This window comes from Mauremys reevesii, linkage group 1, assembly GCF_016161935.1.
Source record: "Mauremys reevesii isolate NIE-2019 linkage group 1, ASM1616193v1, whole genome shotgun sequence".
NCBI lineage: Eukaryota > Metazoa > Chordata > Testudines > Geoemydidae > Mauremys > Mauremys reevesii.
In genome coordinates, this window is record NC_052623.1 from 238,015,710 (window position 1) to 238,036,325 (window position 20,616).

The window sequence follows — 20,616 nt, forward strand, 5'->3', positions numbered from 1 at the left end:
CTGTCATCTGTCTAATTCCTCCTCATTTCCTTAGCAGAGTGACTCAATCAGGCATGTGTTATCTTTCCTAGATCCTTTTCTGACCAGAGGGTAATGTGCAGGAATGCAGTTTGTCAAACACATTGTGTCTGAAATCCTTTGTCGGGGAAGTGTGGGGGGAAAGAGATTATAAATTGCCTCAAACACTTCAGCAAGGCCGTTCCCAGTTTTTTTATATCTGCTCATTCAAAAAAACAACCGTGCCTTTATGATGTTTTATTCACTTTCTGTTTGCATGTGACTATATGTAACTGCAGTACAGTACAGCATACAGATGCCCCCCGACTTACGCAATTGTTCTGTTCTGGAAAGCCTTGTGTAACTCGAATTTTGCGTAAGTCGGAAACGTATAACCGCATGTTATACAAAAATTTCTGCAACTCGAAAATCCTATTTCTGGCTTATGGAACTTTTTCCATAAATGCGAATTTGCGTAAGTCAGGTCTTGTGTAATTCAGGGAGTGTCCGTACATTATACTCTCCAGGGGTATGCATGTTCCAGTACAAGTTATTTTGTATCTTAGAAAGGTTTTAGAATCATAAAGGTTACAACGTTTGTGGCTTTAAAAGACATGGGAGGACTTGTCTGTCCTTTCTGGGCGTGTGTGTGGAGGGGGGATTGTGGGAAGGCATTGGAGGACTAGCAGCACTTGAGTGGTGGTAGCTTAGATCCACACTAGAGTGATTGGGTGAGCAGCTGACAAGCTGTGCCCACCTGAGGTTTAGCCGGTGCCCCGTGAAAGACTGGTCACCTTGGTGCCCCGTTAAAGGCTGGTCACCTTGAATTAAAAGCATCAGCACATGCAGGTTAAGGATATTTGTGTGTGGATGGGACTCAAGTTAACTTCAAAGTGAAGATAAGCCCTGAGAAGCACAAGTCCCGTTGAAAGCACGCTTGGCTCTTAGGATGATAAAAAGAAAGCTGATCCGTACTGTCCCCTGGCTCTTAAGCATCTCCAGGATGGTTGGTATGCCATTATATATTATACACAGAGACAGAATGAATAGTGGGCTTGCTGGGGAATGACTACATTTCTGGCAAAGAAAGAGAATGAAAGGAGATTTATATTATAAAAAAAAACACAAAGAGAAATATCCATGCATAAAACTAAATATAAAATGCATAAATATAATTCTTAGTGGATTCACCACTTGAAAAATAGCTCTCTGAGAATTTCAGAAACATTGACAGACAACAACAACAACAACAAAAAACAGTGGGTTCAGTCGTTCAGTTCAGATAACCACCTATGAGCCAGGAAACTCCATGGAATTGACCTTTCTGAATTTCCTCTGCATTCTTCCATTGGGAAGCAGAGTTTGCAAGCCCCATCTTCTGATGAAAAATTAGGATCTGGCGCCAGGAATCCATAAGGAGTGCAGGGTCCTGCAGCACCTCTTATGCCTCTCCACTGGCTTTGGTCCCTGGTACCCTGCCTCCATCCCAAAGAAGCTATACTACTAGGTCTTCCCCATGCTGGGAGAATTCTCAGATATGTCGATTTGGATCCTCTATGGTGTGCATGAATTAATATAGGTGTAAACACACACAACTTCAGTCTGTGGTGTAAATTTCACAGCCTCTCCATTTTATTGCAAAACTGTATTCTCTTTTCTTTGAGCTTTTATAGTACATGAAAGATTCTTGGAAAGTAGATTCTTTAATGTTATAAACTTGGAAAGGGGCAAAAGTGATTAATTGTTTGAATTCTATTAAATGTTCAAAATACATATGGCTGCAAGCATATAATTTCCAGTGGGCTCTGATAGTTCTAATCTCTTTTTAAATTCTATGCAGTTTCTTTACCTGCTCATGTAATCTGTCACTAAAAACTTTAAATTATATAGTCACAAAAATAACCACATTAATGTGATGTATAAGTCTGACGTGTAGGTGTAATGGATCCCAGTGGATGCTTGTTTTGTAATTTATGGTGCTCATATGTTGATTTTAAACCCTTATTGCTATAGCATTCAGTTGCCTAATGGGACACTCTCCAGATGGAAGATAAGAATTACGCTGACAATGGAACAATGGACCTGTGAAATTGATTAGAGTTCATCTGCAATGGGATTTTTTTCAGTACTTGTGTTTTCTCTCTCTCTTTCTCTCTCTCTTTCTCTCTTTACAGAGGGTATGAACTGTATGAACAAAGATCACGGGTGTGCACATATCTGCCGGGAGACGCCCAAAGGTGGGGTTGCCTGTGAATGTAGGCCTGGCTTTGAGCTTGCCAAAAACCAGAAGGACTGCAAATGTAGGTAGATGGAGACTAAATATCAAATGCCCCAACATGTCTTATTTTCCACATTGCTATTATTTTCCAGAGATAAAGAAATCAGCTAGGCTTTGGCCAGAGGTGATTAATGGTCTTGATAGAGTCTGAAAGTGTGTTCTTTTTGTGAAGTACTTAATTGAAGGAGGGTGAAAAGTGTTTAAGAGTACATCCTCAAAAGAGATTGGTCTAATATCAAACCTTCAACCTGAACTCCCCTGAATGAATAAATACTGGGGCAATTCAGATCCAACTCTGAAATTTACAGTTCAGCACCATTTCTCATCTTGAACAGAGGAAATGGGAAGGTGGGAGATGTTTTGTTTTTTAGGGGAGAGGGCAGGGGAAGGGGAAGGGGATGGGCAGGGGAAGAGGCACTTAATCCAAACTGTATTTAGAAAGCAAAAATATCCACTATAAATGAATGCATATCAATAGGAGTCTGTCTTACAATACAGTCATGTTCTCTTGAAGTGGCATTGAGGCATTAGAGCCATAAAATGAAGCTCACCTATTTTTCATATTTAAAAGACAGAAAGGTTTTCAGTACTATTGGTTGCACTGCACGTGAGCTACTGCCTTTGGCATTACTAGGAAGGCACATGGCCATATCATATATGACATTCTCGAATACCATATTTTAGATGATGGAACACAAGCATGTCACCCAGTGCAATTGGGAGCATTGGATTTTCCATACAGGGTAAGACAATTGATCCTTCTGTAAGAGCATTATCCACAGCCCGTTGAAGTCAATGGAAGTCTTTCTATTGACTCTAGTTGGCCTTTGATCAGGCACTAATACCTTAACTTGCCTCCCTAACTGGAAGTTTTGGAAGGGATCGAGGAGAAAGAATTGCTGTTACATTTCTTTAATGCTTTATGGAATAAAATGACTAAAAGAACCAACTGGTTTCCCCTTAAAGGTGATATTTTTGCCATGGTCTTTGTCTCACCTTAACCTCTTTCTTCATGCAACCTCCCCTGGTTAAATGTGATAAGTGATATTTCTCTGAGTATAAAGGAAAAGAAAGGATCATCTTTGAATGTCACTAAGAAGTGCCACAGATTAATGCACAGTTTATCAATATTTTAAGGAAAAATAAGAGCACACAGCAAACAAAATTAGTGTTCTAGTAGAGTTTCCATTCTAAATGTGTATTAAAAGTGAACATTTTGTTAGCTGACTTTGTGCCATTAATCACAATGAAACATGAGGCAGTCAGAATTTAAGATGGAGATTAACTTTAGTTAATTATGCTTGTATTACCTGTTTGCACATATCTGTATGTTCCTTGTGGAATATTTGAGCCTTCATCCATGAAAGATGGTGATAGGAGAATTGGGGCCTTTGCCAGTTTCATATTACTAGGCACATCACAATTCGGACGAACAAAAGACCTGAATTTATTCAGTGCCCTGCAAAGTTCAAAATGTAGTTTGAGTTGTAGTGAATTTTTTAGATCCCTAACCAGGGGCCCTGAGTCTTCCACAGCCACCAAATTTGTTGCAGAACCCTCATCCCCATTGCTGAAGAAATGTGCTCAGAATCCTACAAAAAAATTTTACTTCTAGCCCTCCGAGTGTGAATTGAGCACAAACCAATACAGTGTTATCTGCATGAGTAGTCAGACAACCTGAAACAATAACTCTGAGGGGAATGAGCTGGCTCATTTATCTCTATGAAGGTCCAATACTGACATGTAATAAGGATTTAAATGTTAACATTTGTAACAGTTTCATCATTGCAAATCATTTGACTGAACTGGCTGAATCCTGAGCTGCATCTTTTTCAGCACTAGGTGCAGCTGAGTCAAGGAGCTGCAAAAGAGAGATTTGCACCTTGGTCATCCTACATTAGCTCTGGCACCATCATAGATCAGAACAGCCTCAGGGTTGCTCTAAAGAATTCTGGCTTGTAATAGTCCCCTACAGGCCATTATACTGATCAGGGATTACCAGAGCATGCCACATCCCTTCCTGCTGCTGACCTTCCCTTCATATTGGTGCTAACTGGGAGTGGATGGCACAGAGGCAGTAAAACCAGAGGTGATTTCCCCCCCACTGAGTGAATTGGATAAGCATATTCTGTGGGATTTTTGCAAGCAATCAATATTGGCCTAAATCTGCTTCCAGTCAAGTTGTGTGTGTACGCAAATTATTTTAAAGGAATGTTAAGGTTGCTATGTCAAGCATTCAAAATTTAGGAAATACCCATGCCACCTTAATTTAGCCCCTTGTGTGAATGCATTATGATACAGTTTTTAATTACATTATCAAAGAGATTTTTTTTCCGCAGGACTCCTGCCTCATTCAGTGCACAAGATGGTTGGTGCTCACTGAGTATTTTGTTTTATCCTCATTGTTCAATGTGTGGACCTGCACATTATACAAACCCTGCTCTGAAGGCAGAATTATTCATTTCTTAATGGGCTTTTGTGCATCATTTATCATTGTGATATCTGAGTGCTTCACAAACATTAATGAATTTATCTTCACCACACCTCTGTGAGGTAAAGTGATATTATAACTCCATTTTACAGATGGGAATCTGAGACACAGAGAGTAATGTCAAAAGTGTCCACCAGTTTTGCATGCCCAATTTGAGACATGCAGGGCCTGGATTTAGAGTACTTGGTATTTTGTAGCACTTACTATGTTCCAGGTACAGTTCCCAATTACTTAATTTGCATCTGTGAGTGCTCAGCCTTCTGTTTCTCAAGTTGGGCACCAGAAAATTGGGAACACATTAGTAGTGACCATTTGTGAAAAGTTCGGTCATGACTTGCCAAGCATCATATAGGAACTCTGTAGCAGAGGCAGGGATAGAATCCAGTTCTTCAGCGTGGCATTCAACTTCCTTAGCCATGAGACCTTCCTTTCTTTTTCTAGCAGTCCCCTGCCTATTCATTACACACTTACCAGCTTCTGCAACAAACGAGGCAGGAGTTCTACAAACCAAAGCCATCACTTCACAACCCAGATTCATCGCCTGAGTGGATCCCACCTGTGCACGGAATGAGGCAGGGTCCTGTGGGGAAAAAAGTATGTGATCATGTAATTAAAGACATCATAATACATAGACACAAGAGGCTCAAATTAAGTTTACATGAGCAACCTTAAATCTGGCATTTCCTAACTTTTGAATGTTTGACTTTGTAACCTGAACACACTTTCAGTGTAGGTTTTTTTAAATGTAATTCCCTAGGTTTTAAAAAACACTGAGTGAAAGAACAGAAAATCCATAATGTGGAATCATATTGGCCACTGTACGGATCATCAGCAGGTTGACTCTTTAGATCTACCACACAGACCTCTGCCACTTGAACTAAAGAAGTAACTGATAGCAGTAGTAGGTGGTCATCTTCTGTTAGGACCACCCACCAGAGGGGCATCAGACACACACTTTGCCAGTGGGTTTCACAGATATTTGCTGACAGAGGAATGTTGAGATTCAGGAATCTTGGGTTCATTTCCAAGGTCTGGAGAGAAATGTGCTCTATTGAGCACAATCCATTCATCCCATTTTCCCCTTCAGACTGTTCCTTAGTTTGCCTCCTCTGTGAAGGATCCAGGATGTACCTCTGCACCTCCAGATATACTCCAATGATCCATTATCTTTGTTTGTAAACCAGGTCCCCTCCTGTTGTTTATTTCTTCCTGTACGTTTCCTTTCTGGAAGATTTTGCAATCTCTTGATTAGCATTTGGGTCATATGCAAACAAGCATCCATTGTGAGACATACAATGCCCAATATACACATGATCAGACAGAGAGATAAGCATCTGTTACCTCTTGTTTGAAAGGAACCTGTCTGAGACATGTCACCTCCTGGTTACCTGCTTAAGAACATAATTTTCAGCATAGGTGCTAACTTTCCCCGGCACCAGTGGGTGCTCACGCCCCCGCCCCTGGCCCTGGCCCTGGCCTTACTCCACCCTTTCTCCGCCCTCATTCCAACCCCTTCCCCAAATCCACCCCCCAGCCCCGTCTCTTCCCCGAGCGTGCCGCATTCCGCCTCCTCCCTCCCAGCGCTTGCTGCATGAAACAGCTGTTTCACAGTGCAAGCACTGGGAGCTAGGGGGAAAAAGCAAGCACACGGTGCGCTCAGGGGAGGAGGTGGAGGCAGAGTGGAGGTGGAGGTGAGCTGGGGTGGGGGGGGCAGGGTGAGGAGCTGCTGATGAGTGCAGAGCACTCACCAATTTTTCCCCACGGGTGCTCCAGCCCCAGAGCACCCATGGATTCGGCGCCTATGATTTTCAATACTGACACGTAACTCCTTAAATATTATCTGCACATACATTTTGCCATGATTATGATGACCAGTGGGCTACTGAATTATATGCAGGGACCCATATAAAACTTTATGCAACCTCTGTGCAATCTGCCAGTTGGCACCAACAGGTTCCTGGGTCACAGTCTTGCTGGTCTACACTGTGGGGGGGATCAATCTAAGTTACGCAACTTCAGCTATGTGAATAGTGTAGCTGAAGTCAACGTACTTAGATCTACTCACTGCGGTGTCCACTGCGGTGAGTCGACTGCTGACGCTCCCCCATCGACTCCGCCAGCGCCTTTCGCCCTGGTGGAGTACCAGAGTCGATGGCAGAATGTTGAAAATTTGGAGCAGAATAAAATAAATTTAATATCAATATTAATAAAACAAGCCATGCTGTACTCCTAGCTTTATTCATTGCACATTGTATTCAATATAAAACTCATTTTTAGTTTATCTGAAGCTGCCATGAATTACCAATGTGCTGCATCAGCTGTTACAGAAACCCCCAGAACCCAGGCTACAAAATGTAGATCCAGCTTATTGAAAATTACATGGTGTCTTCGCCATAACATACACTTCAGCCACATTTGGTAATAGATAGGTAAATAGACCCTAATATTTTTTAAATTGTTGGACACTAAATACTAGGTTCAAAAACTGATCAGGTTCTAAATATAAATCCGGGTAATAAGGCACTTTAAGATGTTAAGGTGGTTTAAGAGAGTAAGCAGGCTAACTCCTTAAAATGGCCTAAATTCTAAAGCCACTTTAGTGTGTTAAGCTTCTTTAAACTATCCACATAACATACATTTTTGAGGTCACTCTCAATTTGATTCTGAGTAGCTTGAGAGAGCCCAGAAATGTGTACAAATCAGATCTGATATAGATATTCATCACACATATGTATTAAACATTAAAAGAATGTTATTAAGGTTGCAAAAGCAAGCACTCAAAAAAGTTAGGAAATGCCAGAATTAGTGTTGGTCACACAAATTTCATTCTCCCCCCCCACCCACCCGGTGTGTATTATGGTACAATATTTATATAGACTCGGATACTATTTCCTCCATAAGACTGTCCTTTTTCTTCCTGAAGCTCCTTGTCTCTTTCAAGGACAGGGCAGGGTACCAGACAAGAGAAGAGAACAAAATGAAGGTTAGGGGGGCGTAGAGTTACCAGACAGAATTGAAGTTGCAGAAGCAAGCTGAATTCTAAGGCTTGATCTACACTAGAGTTAGTTCATTGTAGGGCAGCTTACATGACCTACCTCTTTAAGCGTCTACCCTACAACATTGCTCCCAGCGATGTACGTCTCCCCAGGGCCGGCTCTAGACCCCAGCACGCCAAGCGCGCGCTTGGGGTGGCATGCCGCCGGGAGGGCGGCAGGCGGCTCCGGTGGACCTCCCGCAGGCATGCCTGCGGAGGGTCCGCTGGTCCCACGGCTCGGGTGGACCTCCCGCAGGCGTGCCTGCGGATGCTCCACCGTAGCCGCAGGACCAGCGGACCCTCCGTAGGCACATCTGCAGGAGGTCCACCGGAGCCGCGGGACCGGCGACCGCCAGAGCGCCTCCCGCGGCGTGCCGCCTTGCTTGGGGCGGCAAAATTGCTAGAGCCGCCCCTGCGTCTCCCACTATGCTGACCTAATTACTCCACCTCCACGAGAGGCATAACACTGAGATCGATGTTGTTAGGGCAACATAGTGTCTGTGTAGACACTGTGTTACGTACATTACCTGTTGGCTGTCAGCCTCCGAGTGGGGAGGGGGTTTCAAGTTGTCAGTGCCCCACATAGTTAATATATAAAATATTTGAAATCCCTATTGTATTTAATGTCTAATTTTATCTGGCCTTTATCTGTTACTCATTTTCTGAGCTATTCTTCCTCATTTTTCATGATTGTAAATGTCATTTCTGAGGCAGCTATCATTCTTGCTATTAATTTAAAATGTTGGCCCATACACTAAACTGTCTCTGAGGACCGCTTAGTGTAGCTCAGGATGGAGGTGCAAAAGTGGCCGTTCGCTTTCGGCCACCTTTGTGCTCTCCTGATCCTCAACTAATCTGAATAGGTCTGATCCCCTCCAGCACAATATAGAGGAGCCCTATGGCTCCTCTAAGTTGCACCAGCTGCCAGTGGCCCTAAGGTGCTGGTATGGTAGTCAGAGATCACTGGGGCATAGGGACACACTGGCTACGCCCCTTTCCCCCCAGCAACATGCCCTGAGCTGACAGCCAGGAAGAGAGGGAGCATAGGATGAGCTGAGCTACGGTACCTGTATCACCCAAAGAACCCCCCTACACTGGGGTGACACTCCCAGGGGCAGGTAAGCCAGCTTTAGGATAGCTTTGTGCAGGGAAAGTGGTGACACAAAGCTGTCCCAACGCAACTGAGGATCTGGCTCCTTGCTTCTAATAATGTCTCATTAGCATTACAACTTTAAGATCACATTTTTAAACTCTAAGGGTTCTATTATATTCTCTGCTGATGCACAAGGGGGCATGTCTAGTGAATTAGGGAGCCGGCTAGCCCATATGCTGTCATCTGTAGGAAGTGCTTGTGGACACATGGTGGAGATGCATATTGCCCCTGCTTAGAGAAGCAGCAAAGAACACTTGTCAGTACTTTGCCCTGGCCTTCCCTGTGAAATGCTGCTCTTTGCTGTTGAGAACCCTGTGGCAGGGAAAGTGTTACACAAAATGTATGTTCCCCATAGATTGAGAAGCCAGGGAAGGATTTGGCTGATTATTTCTAATGGTGGCAGCTAACCCTATGCAGATGATCTGGTTTTAATACAGTGCCATAGTTTTCATGAGATATAGCCAGATATTTTGATCTCTCTTAGAGTTCCTTGGTATTCACACATGTCTATCAAGTTAACTTCGGTAGGGTTATTCTAGTTTTACACCAGCTTTATGGAGATAAGACTGTCCAGCCCATAAAGTCTAACCCATGTTTATCTTTTCCTTTAGTGAGAAACATTACCCACTAATTTGCACCCACTTGTTTTATCATAATAATATAATGCAGAGTATGCTACTGTGATTTACGTCTGTTAAAAGGGTACGTCAAGGTTGGTAGGTCAAAACATTTGACTTTGTTTTTTGTGCATTTTTAGTTTTATACTTTCTGTACTCTAATTTATTCTTTTGTGTAGCCATTTAGTGAAGTTTGCAAGAAATCTCTTTGTAGAGAGCTGGTGTGGATTTCTTATGCAGCTCACTATAATACTTTTCTATTAAAAAAAAAGGGGGGTAGATCTGGATTTTGAGAGTAATATCCTAGCCCCATAAAGACAATCAGAGTTTTGCCATTGACTTCAATGGAGCCAGGATTTTGCCCATTCAATGAAGAATGAAAACTCTCCAATCTTTTGTTATTAGAGGGTTAAAACTAAAGATGGGCCTAAATTTCTATGTATATATGCAGAAATGGATATCACACCCCAAAGTTCATAGTGGTCCAGCTTTGGAGTTTGGTTCAAGTTGCTAAAGAGATAGGGAGAAGCTAAAAATTGAAATCTGGATCAGATTTCAAGTCCCTCAAAAATTTGAGCATTCAAAACCAGGATTTTTTGGTTCAGGCCCATCTCTAGTTAAATCTAGAGCATACTGCTAGTTTGCTAAATCAAATAATTCCCTATTGCAGCCCTAGGTTCCTCAGCCACCATCACTATAAAATTTTCAGCAGGAGATAATGAATAAGTTTATTATTTAAGGTACTGAAAGTCAAATTTTTTGTGGACCAACCTTGATAAGTTTCCCTTTTAAAGACTAACATAGGTGGGTGATAAATTATCAGAATACTTTTCACTGTACAGCATGGCTTATTTTGCAAATATAGGAAAAGACACTAAAAACATCAGTCCAAAATTCCCGTTGTGATATCACTAGGCCAAATTCTTCTATCTATGTAGTTATATAGCCTTCATCGCCATAATATCTGAGCATCTTGCAATCATTAATGGATTTTTATCTTCCCAATAACCCTGTGAGGTACAGAAGTATTATTTCCATTTCACAGTTGGGAAACTGAGGCATGTGGTAAATTTAGTGACTTCCCAAGTGGTCTACCCTTTAAACCATCCTTCTTACCTTTTAAATTACACTGGAATAAATCTGGACTGACCTCAAATATGTTATCATGGATTTACACTGGTATAATTGACAGTAGATTTTGGCTCAATGTCCACAATCCAGTAAATTGTTCCAGAGCTAGAACTTATTTTGCCTGGAGTTGGTTTAATAATAATTCTTTAAAAAAAAAATACTAGGGTTGAATTTTCAAAAGTGCTCAGTGCTGGCCTAACTCTGCTCCCACACTGGTGACAATGATAAAACTCCTGTTGACTCAAGTGGAAGGACAATTAGGCCAAGGCTGAGGCCGCTCTTTTGAAAATCTTACCTCAGCTTTTATTTTGTGTCACCCACTTCATGTGAGTGTCAGTGTGACCATTTTTTGATTTCTCAGAATGTGATATTGTGCGGCGAATGGAGACTTCACTGTGCAGAGGAGCAGGGAAATTGGCATTTAATCCTACTTGAATTACTTTAAACTGCATCATTCTAGAGTAGTTTTTTGTAGAAACATGTCAGAAGAAAAAGTCCCTTCCATTACAGTGATATGAGCAACTATGTTAAGATATTTTCACTCCTCTAGTGGGGGAGGTTTTCTATGAGGACAAATAGTAATGTATGCCACAAATAAGTATTCCAGTCAAGTTGTTTTTAAAAGACCCTGTGAGGCTAAATGTACTTTAAAGTGCTTAATTAAAAAAAATCTGGCCAAAATGTTAGCAATGTATTAGAACATCTGGCATAAACAGCAGTTATAGCTCAGTGGTTTGAGCACTGGCCTGCTAAACCCAGGGCTGTGAGTTCAATCCTTGAGGGGGCCACCTAGGGATCTGGGGCAAAAATCAGTACTTGGTCATGCTAGTGAAGGCAGGGGGCTGGGCTCAATGACCTTTTGAGGTCCCTTCCAGTTCTAGGAGATAGGTATATCTCCAATTATTAAATTAAATTATAGTCTGATTATATAAAATGAATTCCCTATAGCACTGCTGCCCAGCATAAGGCGGGCCCATTGTGAGAGACCCCAAGAAGCGCAAGAGGCAAGAAGGGTGGAGAAGGAGAGCAGTGTAAGATGGAAGAAGTTGCATTACCTTGGATCTGCTTCCTCCAAGCAATGTGCTCCTTTGGTTCTAGGTAAAAGCAGTAGGTGGTTTCCCTATTCCATAGCGGGCCCTAGCACAGTTGGCCACAGGAGCAGCTCATATTTACAAGGCAGGTGGCTTAGACAGCAGCCTGCTAGTCTAGGTGTATCTCTTCTTTTCCCATAGCTCTCAGCTAAATTGCAAGAGACTATGTGATCTGGCCTATGGAGCCACCAGTTGATGACCCTACTTCAAACACAGTGTGGCTCAGAGAGAGAGATCCACCAAATGAGAACAATCCAAGAGCAATTACAAAGCAAAAAAATGAGAAGGAAAAATGAACAAAAGAGAACAGAGGCAAATAAGGACAGAAGACAGATACTGGGTAGAAAGGAAGTGGGTGGCAACCATGTTGGGGCATGGCATGAGAAGGTAGGGCATGGGAGCTACACATCCACCAATCCAGCACATGATGGGGATCCACTACAGAAAGGTTCTGCCTTACACGATAATGAACAGAATACTAGTAGACTCCAGTCCACATACACACATCCCCCATCATCTGAGATCCTCCCAAATAAATATTTACAAAAGCCTTGTCTACAAAATTCCCTTCATACACAGATGAAAAAGGAACATCATAAGGATTAGGAAATGGATTCTGTTCTCCTTACACCAGTGTAGGTCAGGAGTAACAATATTAAAGTGAAGGGAGTTGCATTGGTGTAAAACAGTATAAGTGAATGAGAATCAAGTTCCACAGTTATGCATTTTATTGTGCACATTGGAAGACTCCATTCCAGGCATCTCTCTCATTGTGGATTTGATTCTCTTCTCACATCAGTGTGAATCAGAAGTAACTCCACTGAAGTCAATGTAAAACTGGTGAATGTGAAGAGAATCAGGCCCTCTTTTTGCAAGTCTTCTAGCAAGATTTCAAAAATAGCCTGAAGTTAGGCTTCACGTATTGAGACACCTGCCTAATTTTCAAAAGTGTTGAGCTCCCGTTGAGATCAGAGTTGTGTGTCCTAAATCTTGGCCTAAAATATGCAGCTTAAGACCATTTCTAGTTTTATCCCTCTGATAATTAAACACAGTGAAGTTTTTCTTCCTGCTTGCAGGTGATTACACACCAGAAAATTCAGATATATTCCATTTTTAGAGGCTAGTAAAGTGAGATCATTGAGATTAATGGAATCTGTAGGATGCTCCACGCTTTTGAAAATGAGAGGTGTTTTAGTATGGATTTGAGAGCCTCACTTTAAGTTCCTTTAAAAAAAATCTTGGCTTTACCTAATTGTGGAACTTATCGGCTTGGATACTTTATAAATTCTCTGTCTAGCAAGGGAAATCCTGGTGATATTTAAATGTAACATGGCAGAGAATTCTATGGTTCTAGAGCCAGTGTAGGATGGCTTAGAAATAAATATTTGTGCCAAAGAGCTCCCTTTGATAATAGGATTCAGAATTTAAACTGTCATAATATTTAGACATGCCAAAACCCTCTGAAATAATTCATATGATATAAGTTAATAATTAGACATTTGATTTCCCAATGCTTTTTAAAAATATATAGTCCAGTATATGCATACACAAAAAGCCTTCTCCATCTTGACCCTGGTATAGACATTTGGACCTGTGTATAATGACAGGAAAGTGTGTTGAAAACTCTGTCAGATTACAGTTGTTTCATTTTGTGTGCACTTTGCACAGGTGTGTGACTGCACATGGTGTAAAACAGGAGGACAATCAGGCCCACTGTAAACCTGATTAGTATTTGGGAAATGCCAGCGTCCTATGACGCTGTCTAGCACCTATGAGTTAAAAATGAAATCCCCTCCTGTGACAAAATCTGTTTTATTAGAAATTCTTTAAAATTGCTAAATTCTGCCCACCTTGAGAATTTTGTCTCCGAAAATTTCTTTTTTGTTACAAGTAATTTTAGTAAATATATACTTAAGTGATAGCGAAATCTCCATGGATTTCTTCCTAGTTGAAGCCAATATACTGTAATCCCAGAAAAAGGCTTTTAAAAAAAGAAAAAGGGTCTCCTATCTTATTTTGAAACATTCTTCTATTCTGGGAGGATTAGAGTTTTTGAAAGAATAGATTTCAAGACTGATGTACTTTTGCTCTTGCGGTCTGGATCACTGCTTCCTCCAATTATGGATTGAAGCCCAGCAGGAGAAGAAAAATGCCATCTATCGACTGGAAAATATGTCTGTATTAGTAGACTGCTTATTTCTTCATGCCATATACATCATGGATATGAACCATGGTGTTTTAGGAGGAGATGAAATTGGCTGGTCATTCATGCTAAAACAACTAATCCAAACAGAATGAATTTAAAAAGTGCAACATTCTAGGGGGTTTTAATTACATGGATGAGAGAGGGGTTAGTTAGGAAAAAAGGGGACAAAGACCGGAGAGTGGAAATACCCATAAATAAAAATGTTATGTTGTCTAATGTGTTGCTTTGTAACTGATCTTCTGTATTCTGAAAAGGCCCTCAAAAACTAATTGGTTTCATTATAATTTTATTTATGTATTCATATATACACATATATTTTGGGCATAACTAGTAACCTGTAACTATGGAAATGGAGGCTGCCAACACACCTGTGATGACACAGATACTGGTCCTGTGTGTGGTTGTCATCAGAAGTATGCCCTGCACTCAGATGGCCGAACATGCATCGGTAAGTACCTCTCTAAAGCACACTTTTTACTAGTAATATGGTAGAATGAATCGGTGTGTGTGGATGGTAGGAGATTAAAACTATTGTTGAGAGGAGTGTGCAATAGTAGGTTTTGGTCATAGCAGTTAGGGTCAATCTTTGCAAAGAGATTAGAAGGATACAGTTATGATTGTTTTATGTAAATGTTTGTCTGTGAAATATCCCATTGTCATTGCTTTGTCATTTTAATTCTGTTTTTATAAATCAAATTTAATAACTTTTAAAATTGAAAAGCACAAAAGATAACTATGGATCAAGTATCAACTCTACCCCTTTTTACTCATATGAGCAGTCCATTGATTTCAGTGGGACTACTCACATCAGTAAGGTGAGTAGGATTTGATCCTAATATTTTTTAAATTCTATTTGGGGATAATTTAATACCCATGATATGCTTTCTTTCCTGGTTTTTTGTTTTTGTTTTATAGCAAAATAATAGTACTCATCGTGAATAAGCATCCAGTGTGACTGTCAATGGGAAAATGGCCCAGCAGGAAGTGAAGCATCCTGGGTGATGCCATGCAAATATTTATTATTACGGAGTACATTGTTTGCATAATATTATCCATTTTTGTACAAAAAGGAACTTTTTGCAATAACTTAATCAGGGGTTATGTTCCTTTTTTACACTCTTACTCTCAACTTTAGAACCTAAAAATGCATAATGGTTTTCATCATCTTCGCATTGTTATAGATTAGTTTGTTTCAAAAGTTTATAAAGTAATACAAAAAGTAGGAAATAAGCTTAAATACTTTCAGAATTAGATGGAAGTTCTGCTTCTTTCTCCCTTCTCCATATTTGAAAACATACAGGCCCTGATCCCCAACCCACTGAAGTCAATGGAAATCTTTCAGATTACTTCAGTGAGCTTGAGAGCAGGCCCATAGGCAGCGAGATCTGTATAGGCAAACCCCTATGCCAGCGCATGGAATTCACCTCAGATGGGGCTCAGCATAAGAAAACGGGTCCGATTGCACAGATCTCATGACAGGATCAGGGCTGTAGCGTTCACAAAAGGAAAAGTAATCAAGGTACAACAGTTACCATGTCTTGCTGTATACACTACCTATTCCTGGACTGTTCGGATCTCTCTATCAGTACTTTCTGTTAACATAGTGGTCTCAGTCCTGCAGTCCCTCTGCATAAGGAACTCCTACTGAAGTCTATGGGAGTTCCGTGTGGGGAGAGCTTGCAGGATTGAGGGCCCTAATACCAGGTTTTATTGAGGAACATAAAATAAATTTTTGATGCTCCCATTTGCCAAGAGTTCACTGTTCATTAATATCCTTAGGTTGATGTTTAATTTTGTCCATCATGTTCAAAAGGATGTATACACTGCACTCATGGCTTTTTTTTATTACTATTATTTTTCATTTTTGTAATGTAACACAAACAACTCCATGTTACATTCTTTGGTCCTGTGATGTAAGTCACATATTATTGCTTGTGTTGATTTTCCTCCCTCTGAGTAGTTCTTTCTTTTAGAACACTTTTTTATTTTTGTTTATTTTTTACATTTTTATTCCTGCTTTCTGGTGATGGTTCCTGATTGCCTGTCTTGTCTGATAACTGACGTTCATTAATTATTTACAGAACAATAAAAAAACCCACAATATCTCAAACAAAAGCCTCTATTGCAGCCTGATCCCATCTAGAACTTGTTTAAAAACGTCTCGTTACAACTCAACCATGTAGTGTTGCCACAGATAAAACCTGCCAGCCGCCGCCTTCTCCTCCTCCTTCTCATTTCCATTATTCCACTGTTTGCTGTCTTCAGTGGTGTATATATTCTGGGCATCACTGCAAGAATGCAAACTTCTGCAATGCCAGATAAATACTTTTTGACCCTTTGTCTAACACATTTTGTCTTTGTTTGCCTGACTTTTTTTTTTTAATGTTTGCTGCATGTGAAAGTCCCCACTTGCATTTTGTTTTGGCTTTTTAAATAAAGCAACTCCCCCACCCTGCATAAATCATTTTATTTACCCAGCTGCTGCTTTCTCCATTGCTTTCCTGTATGAGAAACCTTTATTTTTATTTCACTTACTGCTCATCTCTTCCCTCCCTTGTGAATGATTGTTTCTATGTATTTCTAATGAAGCATAACTCAACTAAAGTCCTTGTTATGCTGAATTTAAACTCTTACATATAGGATATCAGAAACTATCTGCAAAATGACCTTTGCTGACATCATCTTGCTTACTGCATGCTTATAAAATTACTAAACCCTGTTCTTGCAACATCTTTTCTAGCATTGAATGTTTAGCTCGTAGTGTTTCATAGACAAGCAGGCAACCAGCACTGCCCAAATTGATCTTTTTTGTGTTTGTTTGGTTTGTTGTTCGTTTTTTGGTTTTGGGTTTTTCCTTTTTTTTAAATTTGCATGCATTGTTTGGTTTTTAAACACTCTGTCAATGTGTACACGACTATGGTGCACCCATGCCCTTCCATCACCGGATTCTTTTAGCTCTGTCTGTCTGTCTCATCTTTGTCCTCGGCCTGCCATTTTCAGATCCTGATCCCACCATCAGCCTGAATCACTTTACAGTTTGTCTTTAATAGTTTGTTTAACTAGAACCCTTGTATTTAAATTTCCATTACTAACATCTGTCTGGGGTAGTCCTGTTTGCTGTCTCATTCTCTAGTAGGAAACAAGCTTTGTGTGTGTTTTCTGGTTAATTACTTTGTCATTTATCATTCCTCCTCCTCTTCTTCCTTCTCCCTTCTGTCCCAAGCACCCTTTAATTTTTTTCTGGAGTTTCAAGTGGAATTAACTCTCTAACGGGGATTTAGTGCTTTCATGGCTTGCTTCTTGGCTTTGGTTGTGCCATGCCAAGAAACTGTCTTAGGCAGCGGAAAATTGGGCTTTTGATTAACCAACTGCTCCATGTTTGTCCCTTACTTGTGTTTTAGAGAAGGATGAGGCTGCAATTGAGAGTTCTGAGTACAATGCCACGTCAGTAGCTGATGTGGACAAGAGGGTGAAACGGCGGCTACTTATGGGTAACACTTTTCTTCCACTTCCTTTGTTGTGCTCTCACTTTTGTCTGTATGTGTGTGTATGGATTTTTTTTTTTGCTTTTTTGTTTTTGTTTTTAGTTTATTTCGTCTATGTTTATGAGGTCACCTTTTTTAACGTTCTTATCTTCCATCATACAATTTCATTTCTCATTTGTAAGCTTTTTCCCCTAACCCTGCAGATTTCATGTTCAATTTCTTCTGCATAGAAAGAAACTTTTGCCATTAACTTTTCTTACCTTTTGCAAACTGCTTCTTACGTGTGATTTGTGTATGTATGTGTGGATCCAGGGTTCACATAAAATCTCATGTGTCAGACCTGCCTTTAGTTTACAAGTGGATGATGATATAAAATGATGCTCTTTTTCATATGTGGTGTTAAATGAATTACTATATGTGCTTAGTTAAATTTTTTGCAGTATTTTTGAGTGAAATGTATATATTATTGCTAGAAATTGATTTATTTCCTTAGCATTGATATGTTGCGAACTATTGTGATTAGCGAGCTTTAATATGATCTTCTCTCAAGATTAACACATGGTTTGTTTCTGTGGGTTGTTATAAGCTAAAGAGTGGAAGAAGAACAATCAAGATAATTCTTTTGCTTCTGATACTAATCAATTGCTCAGGCATCTAATAAACTGTCTTGTTCATATTATACGTATGACCATTGATGAGGGTGTTCTTTTTGCAAATAAAAAGGAGCTTGTATTTTTGGTTTTCATAGGAGACTATGGTATGGGAATAGAATCAACAATCTGGTTGCTTTTCCTGCTGAGATATTTTTTAAGGTCGTGGTGGCTGGATCTCTGCCAGATTCCTTTTCACGTAACAAATGCCATTGGAGAGTATGGATTACTGAACTGTACTGCTACTTTGGAGAAATCCAGTCAGTTGGTCAGACTGTATTTTCAGTTTTGATCAGCCTCACTAGATTTTAAGTGTATTTAATATGGGTGAAAAGTGCCAGATTGCCAGTCTTTGAACTTGGAGTTCTTTATTTATCCATAGAAGAGGTATAGCATATGAACTGGCAATACAAGCTTCCTGTCAGTTCCCTGGCAATTATGAGCCCAATCCTAAAAGGTGCTGATCACTTCATAGGTTCAGCACTGTCTGTGAACCTGAGTCCTGAGCTGGAAGAACGATTTCTAGAGGACAAGAGGACTGTTCAGTTTCTATGCTAATTTAATCCTTGATAACTAGGATAATTGTTCCAATTGTTGTTAGTGGTTTTGATGCTATTTTGATACCTGTCCACTTTGAACAGGTTTGATGCCATCAATTCATTTCACATAGGGCAACAAACAGCCATCAGATGGTAATGGCTTTGCCATTGTCAATCTAAAATGGTAGTAAATGGTTATATGTAGGTAAAATACTTTGTATCCTATTATGGAATCCCTCAGCTATCTGCTCCCCTATTGCCACTGGAGTTTCTACAGGTTTGCAGTGCAGTAAAAGTTTGAAATGAAATGATCTAGCAGGCAATCCATAGGTGTAATTTATTGTATAATAGTAAATTGAATAACCACAAACCAGTTTAGATTTGCATAAGTTAGTGTATAGATCAGTGGTTTTCAGCTTTTTTTCATTTGAGGACCCCTAAAAATTTCAGATGGAGGTGCGGACACCTTTAGAAATCTTAGACATAGTCTGTGGACCCCCAGAGGTCCCTGGATCACTGGTTGAAAACCACTGTTCTATGGAAATGACAACCTTTCACAGATTCCTTAGACATGGTCTGTAGACCCTGGTTGAAAACCACTGGTATAGATCATCCAGCATTGTAAGGGCACAGTTAATAGTTTGGGCAGGGATTTCAAAGAAGGAATTAGGCACCCATGACCATTGAAAGCACAAATTGTGTACGTAGCTTCCTTAGGCCCTTTTGAAAATTAGAGCACACATACTCTAATTGCTGTTGGACCTTCTGCTATCCAGAAGTGACCAGCATGATCATCAAAGCTGAAAAACAATCCATACTATTGGCCAAAAAAAGGTCACACTGTTGACTAGAGTAAAAGAAAACAGAATAAAAAAACTTATGGTTACCAATATACTTATTAAATATATCAGGCTCCCATTAACATTTAGTAGTATGTGGGTGGAGGCAAGGGGTTAACAATCCAACTGGTCATTTAAGTGGTCAGAAACATTCAAAAACTCCTCTATTAAAATATATTGGACAAGATGTGAAATATATGCAGTAGCTGGACTATGGAATCCTTAGGAAAGTTGTCAATTAAAATTGAATAGCTACTGAAATCAAATCTGAAAGGGGGGCAGCGGCAGCTTCTGATCCAATTTCTGGTACACAGGGAACCTCTGATTGGCATTGATAGTATTCTAATGCATTTTCAAAGTTAATGAATTTTCCAAAAGGCCTGCAGTGCCATTGTCTCTTCTGGGACTTTTCAAACTTTCCTTATAGAAAGTACTCAGTGTTTCCAATTCTCACAAATTTATTATTGTGATTTTGACCCCTGCTGCAGGCAATCTTGTGAAGACAGGAAAAGCTCCAACTTTCATGTGATTTAAGGGAAGGAAGGGGGGAGATCCTCCCACAGTGCCCTGTGTTTAGAGAAAGGTGCACTAAACTGCAAGCCCAGAGACCACCATTTCAAGTCCCAGCTCTTCCATTGACTACTGTTAATATTTCTGTTTCCTTCACAACCCTTATTGTAAACCAAGGCTTTATACTGCTATCTGGAGCAATTTCATTAACCATTTCGCAGATAACTGAGAGCTTTCACAAGGTCACTTCAGGCAGAGCTGGGAATAGATTCCTGGCCTCCACTATAATAGAATTAGGTCTCATACATTTGCTACACTACCTTTCAGAAGCAACATAGATTAGGTTCTTCTGTAATTCAGACTAACACAGTACGACTATATGTCACCCTCTAATGGCTAGACATTATGAAGAGGGAATCTGATAGAATTCTCTTTCCCTGCTACATATATTTTTCTCTATACCCTGGAGGGCAGACAAGAGATTGTTTTAGAAGATCCTATCTGCAATCTACTCATCTTCAGGGCAATTCAGCCTGTCGCTAGGAGTTTTCCCACAGTTTTTCATAATGTCTAAGAGGACCAAAGGTGTTTGAAC

General features: G+C 40.2%; 1 protein-coding gene across 15 annotated transcripts in view; it reads left to right on the top strand.

Annotated features, from left to right (window-relative positions):
- SCUBE1 (signal peptide, CUB domain and EGF like domain containing 1) overlaps positions 1 to 20,616 on the top strand; it is a 308,473-nt gene that overhangs the window by 158,161 nt on the left and 129,696 nt on the right. For 9 of the 15 annotated variants that reach the window (XM_039547805.1, XM_039547812.1, XM_039547728.1 and 6 more), the window contains 3 exons: positions 2,172 to 2,297; positions 14,330 to 14,446; positions 17,400 to 17,489. The exons of 2 other annotated variants lie outside the window; for them this stretch is intronic. In XM_039547805.1, the coding sequence (XP_039403739.1) occupies positions 2,172 to 2,297; positions 14,330 to 14,446; positions 17,400 to 17,489 (333 nt within the window). The remainder of the gene's footprint in view (positions 1 to 2,171; positions 2,298 to 14,329; positions 14,447 to 17,399; positions 17,490 to 20,616) is intronic. 4 more of the 15 variants (XM_039547762.1, XM_039547778.1, XM_039547798.1 and 1 more) reach the window with 2 other exon arrangements.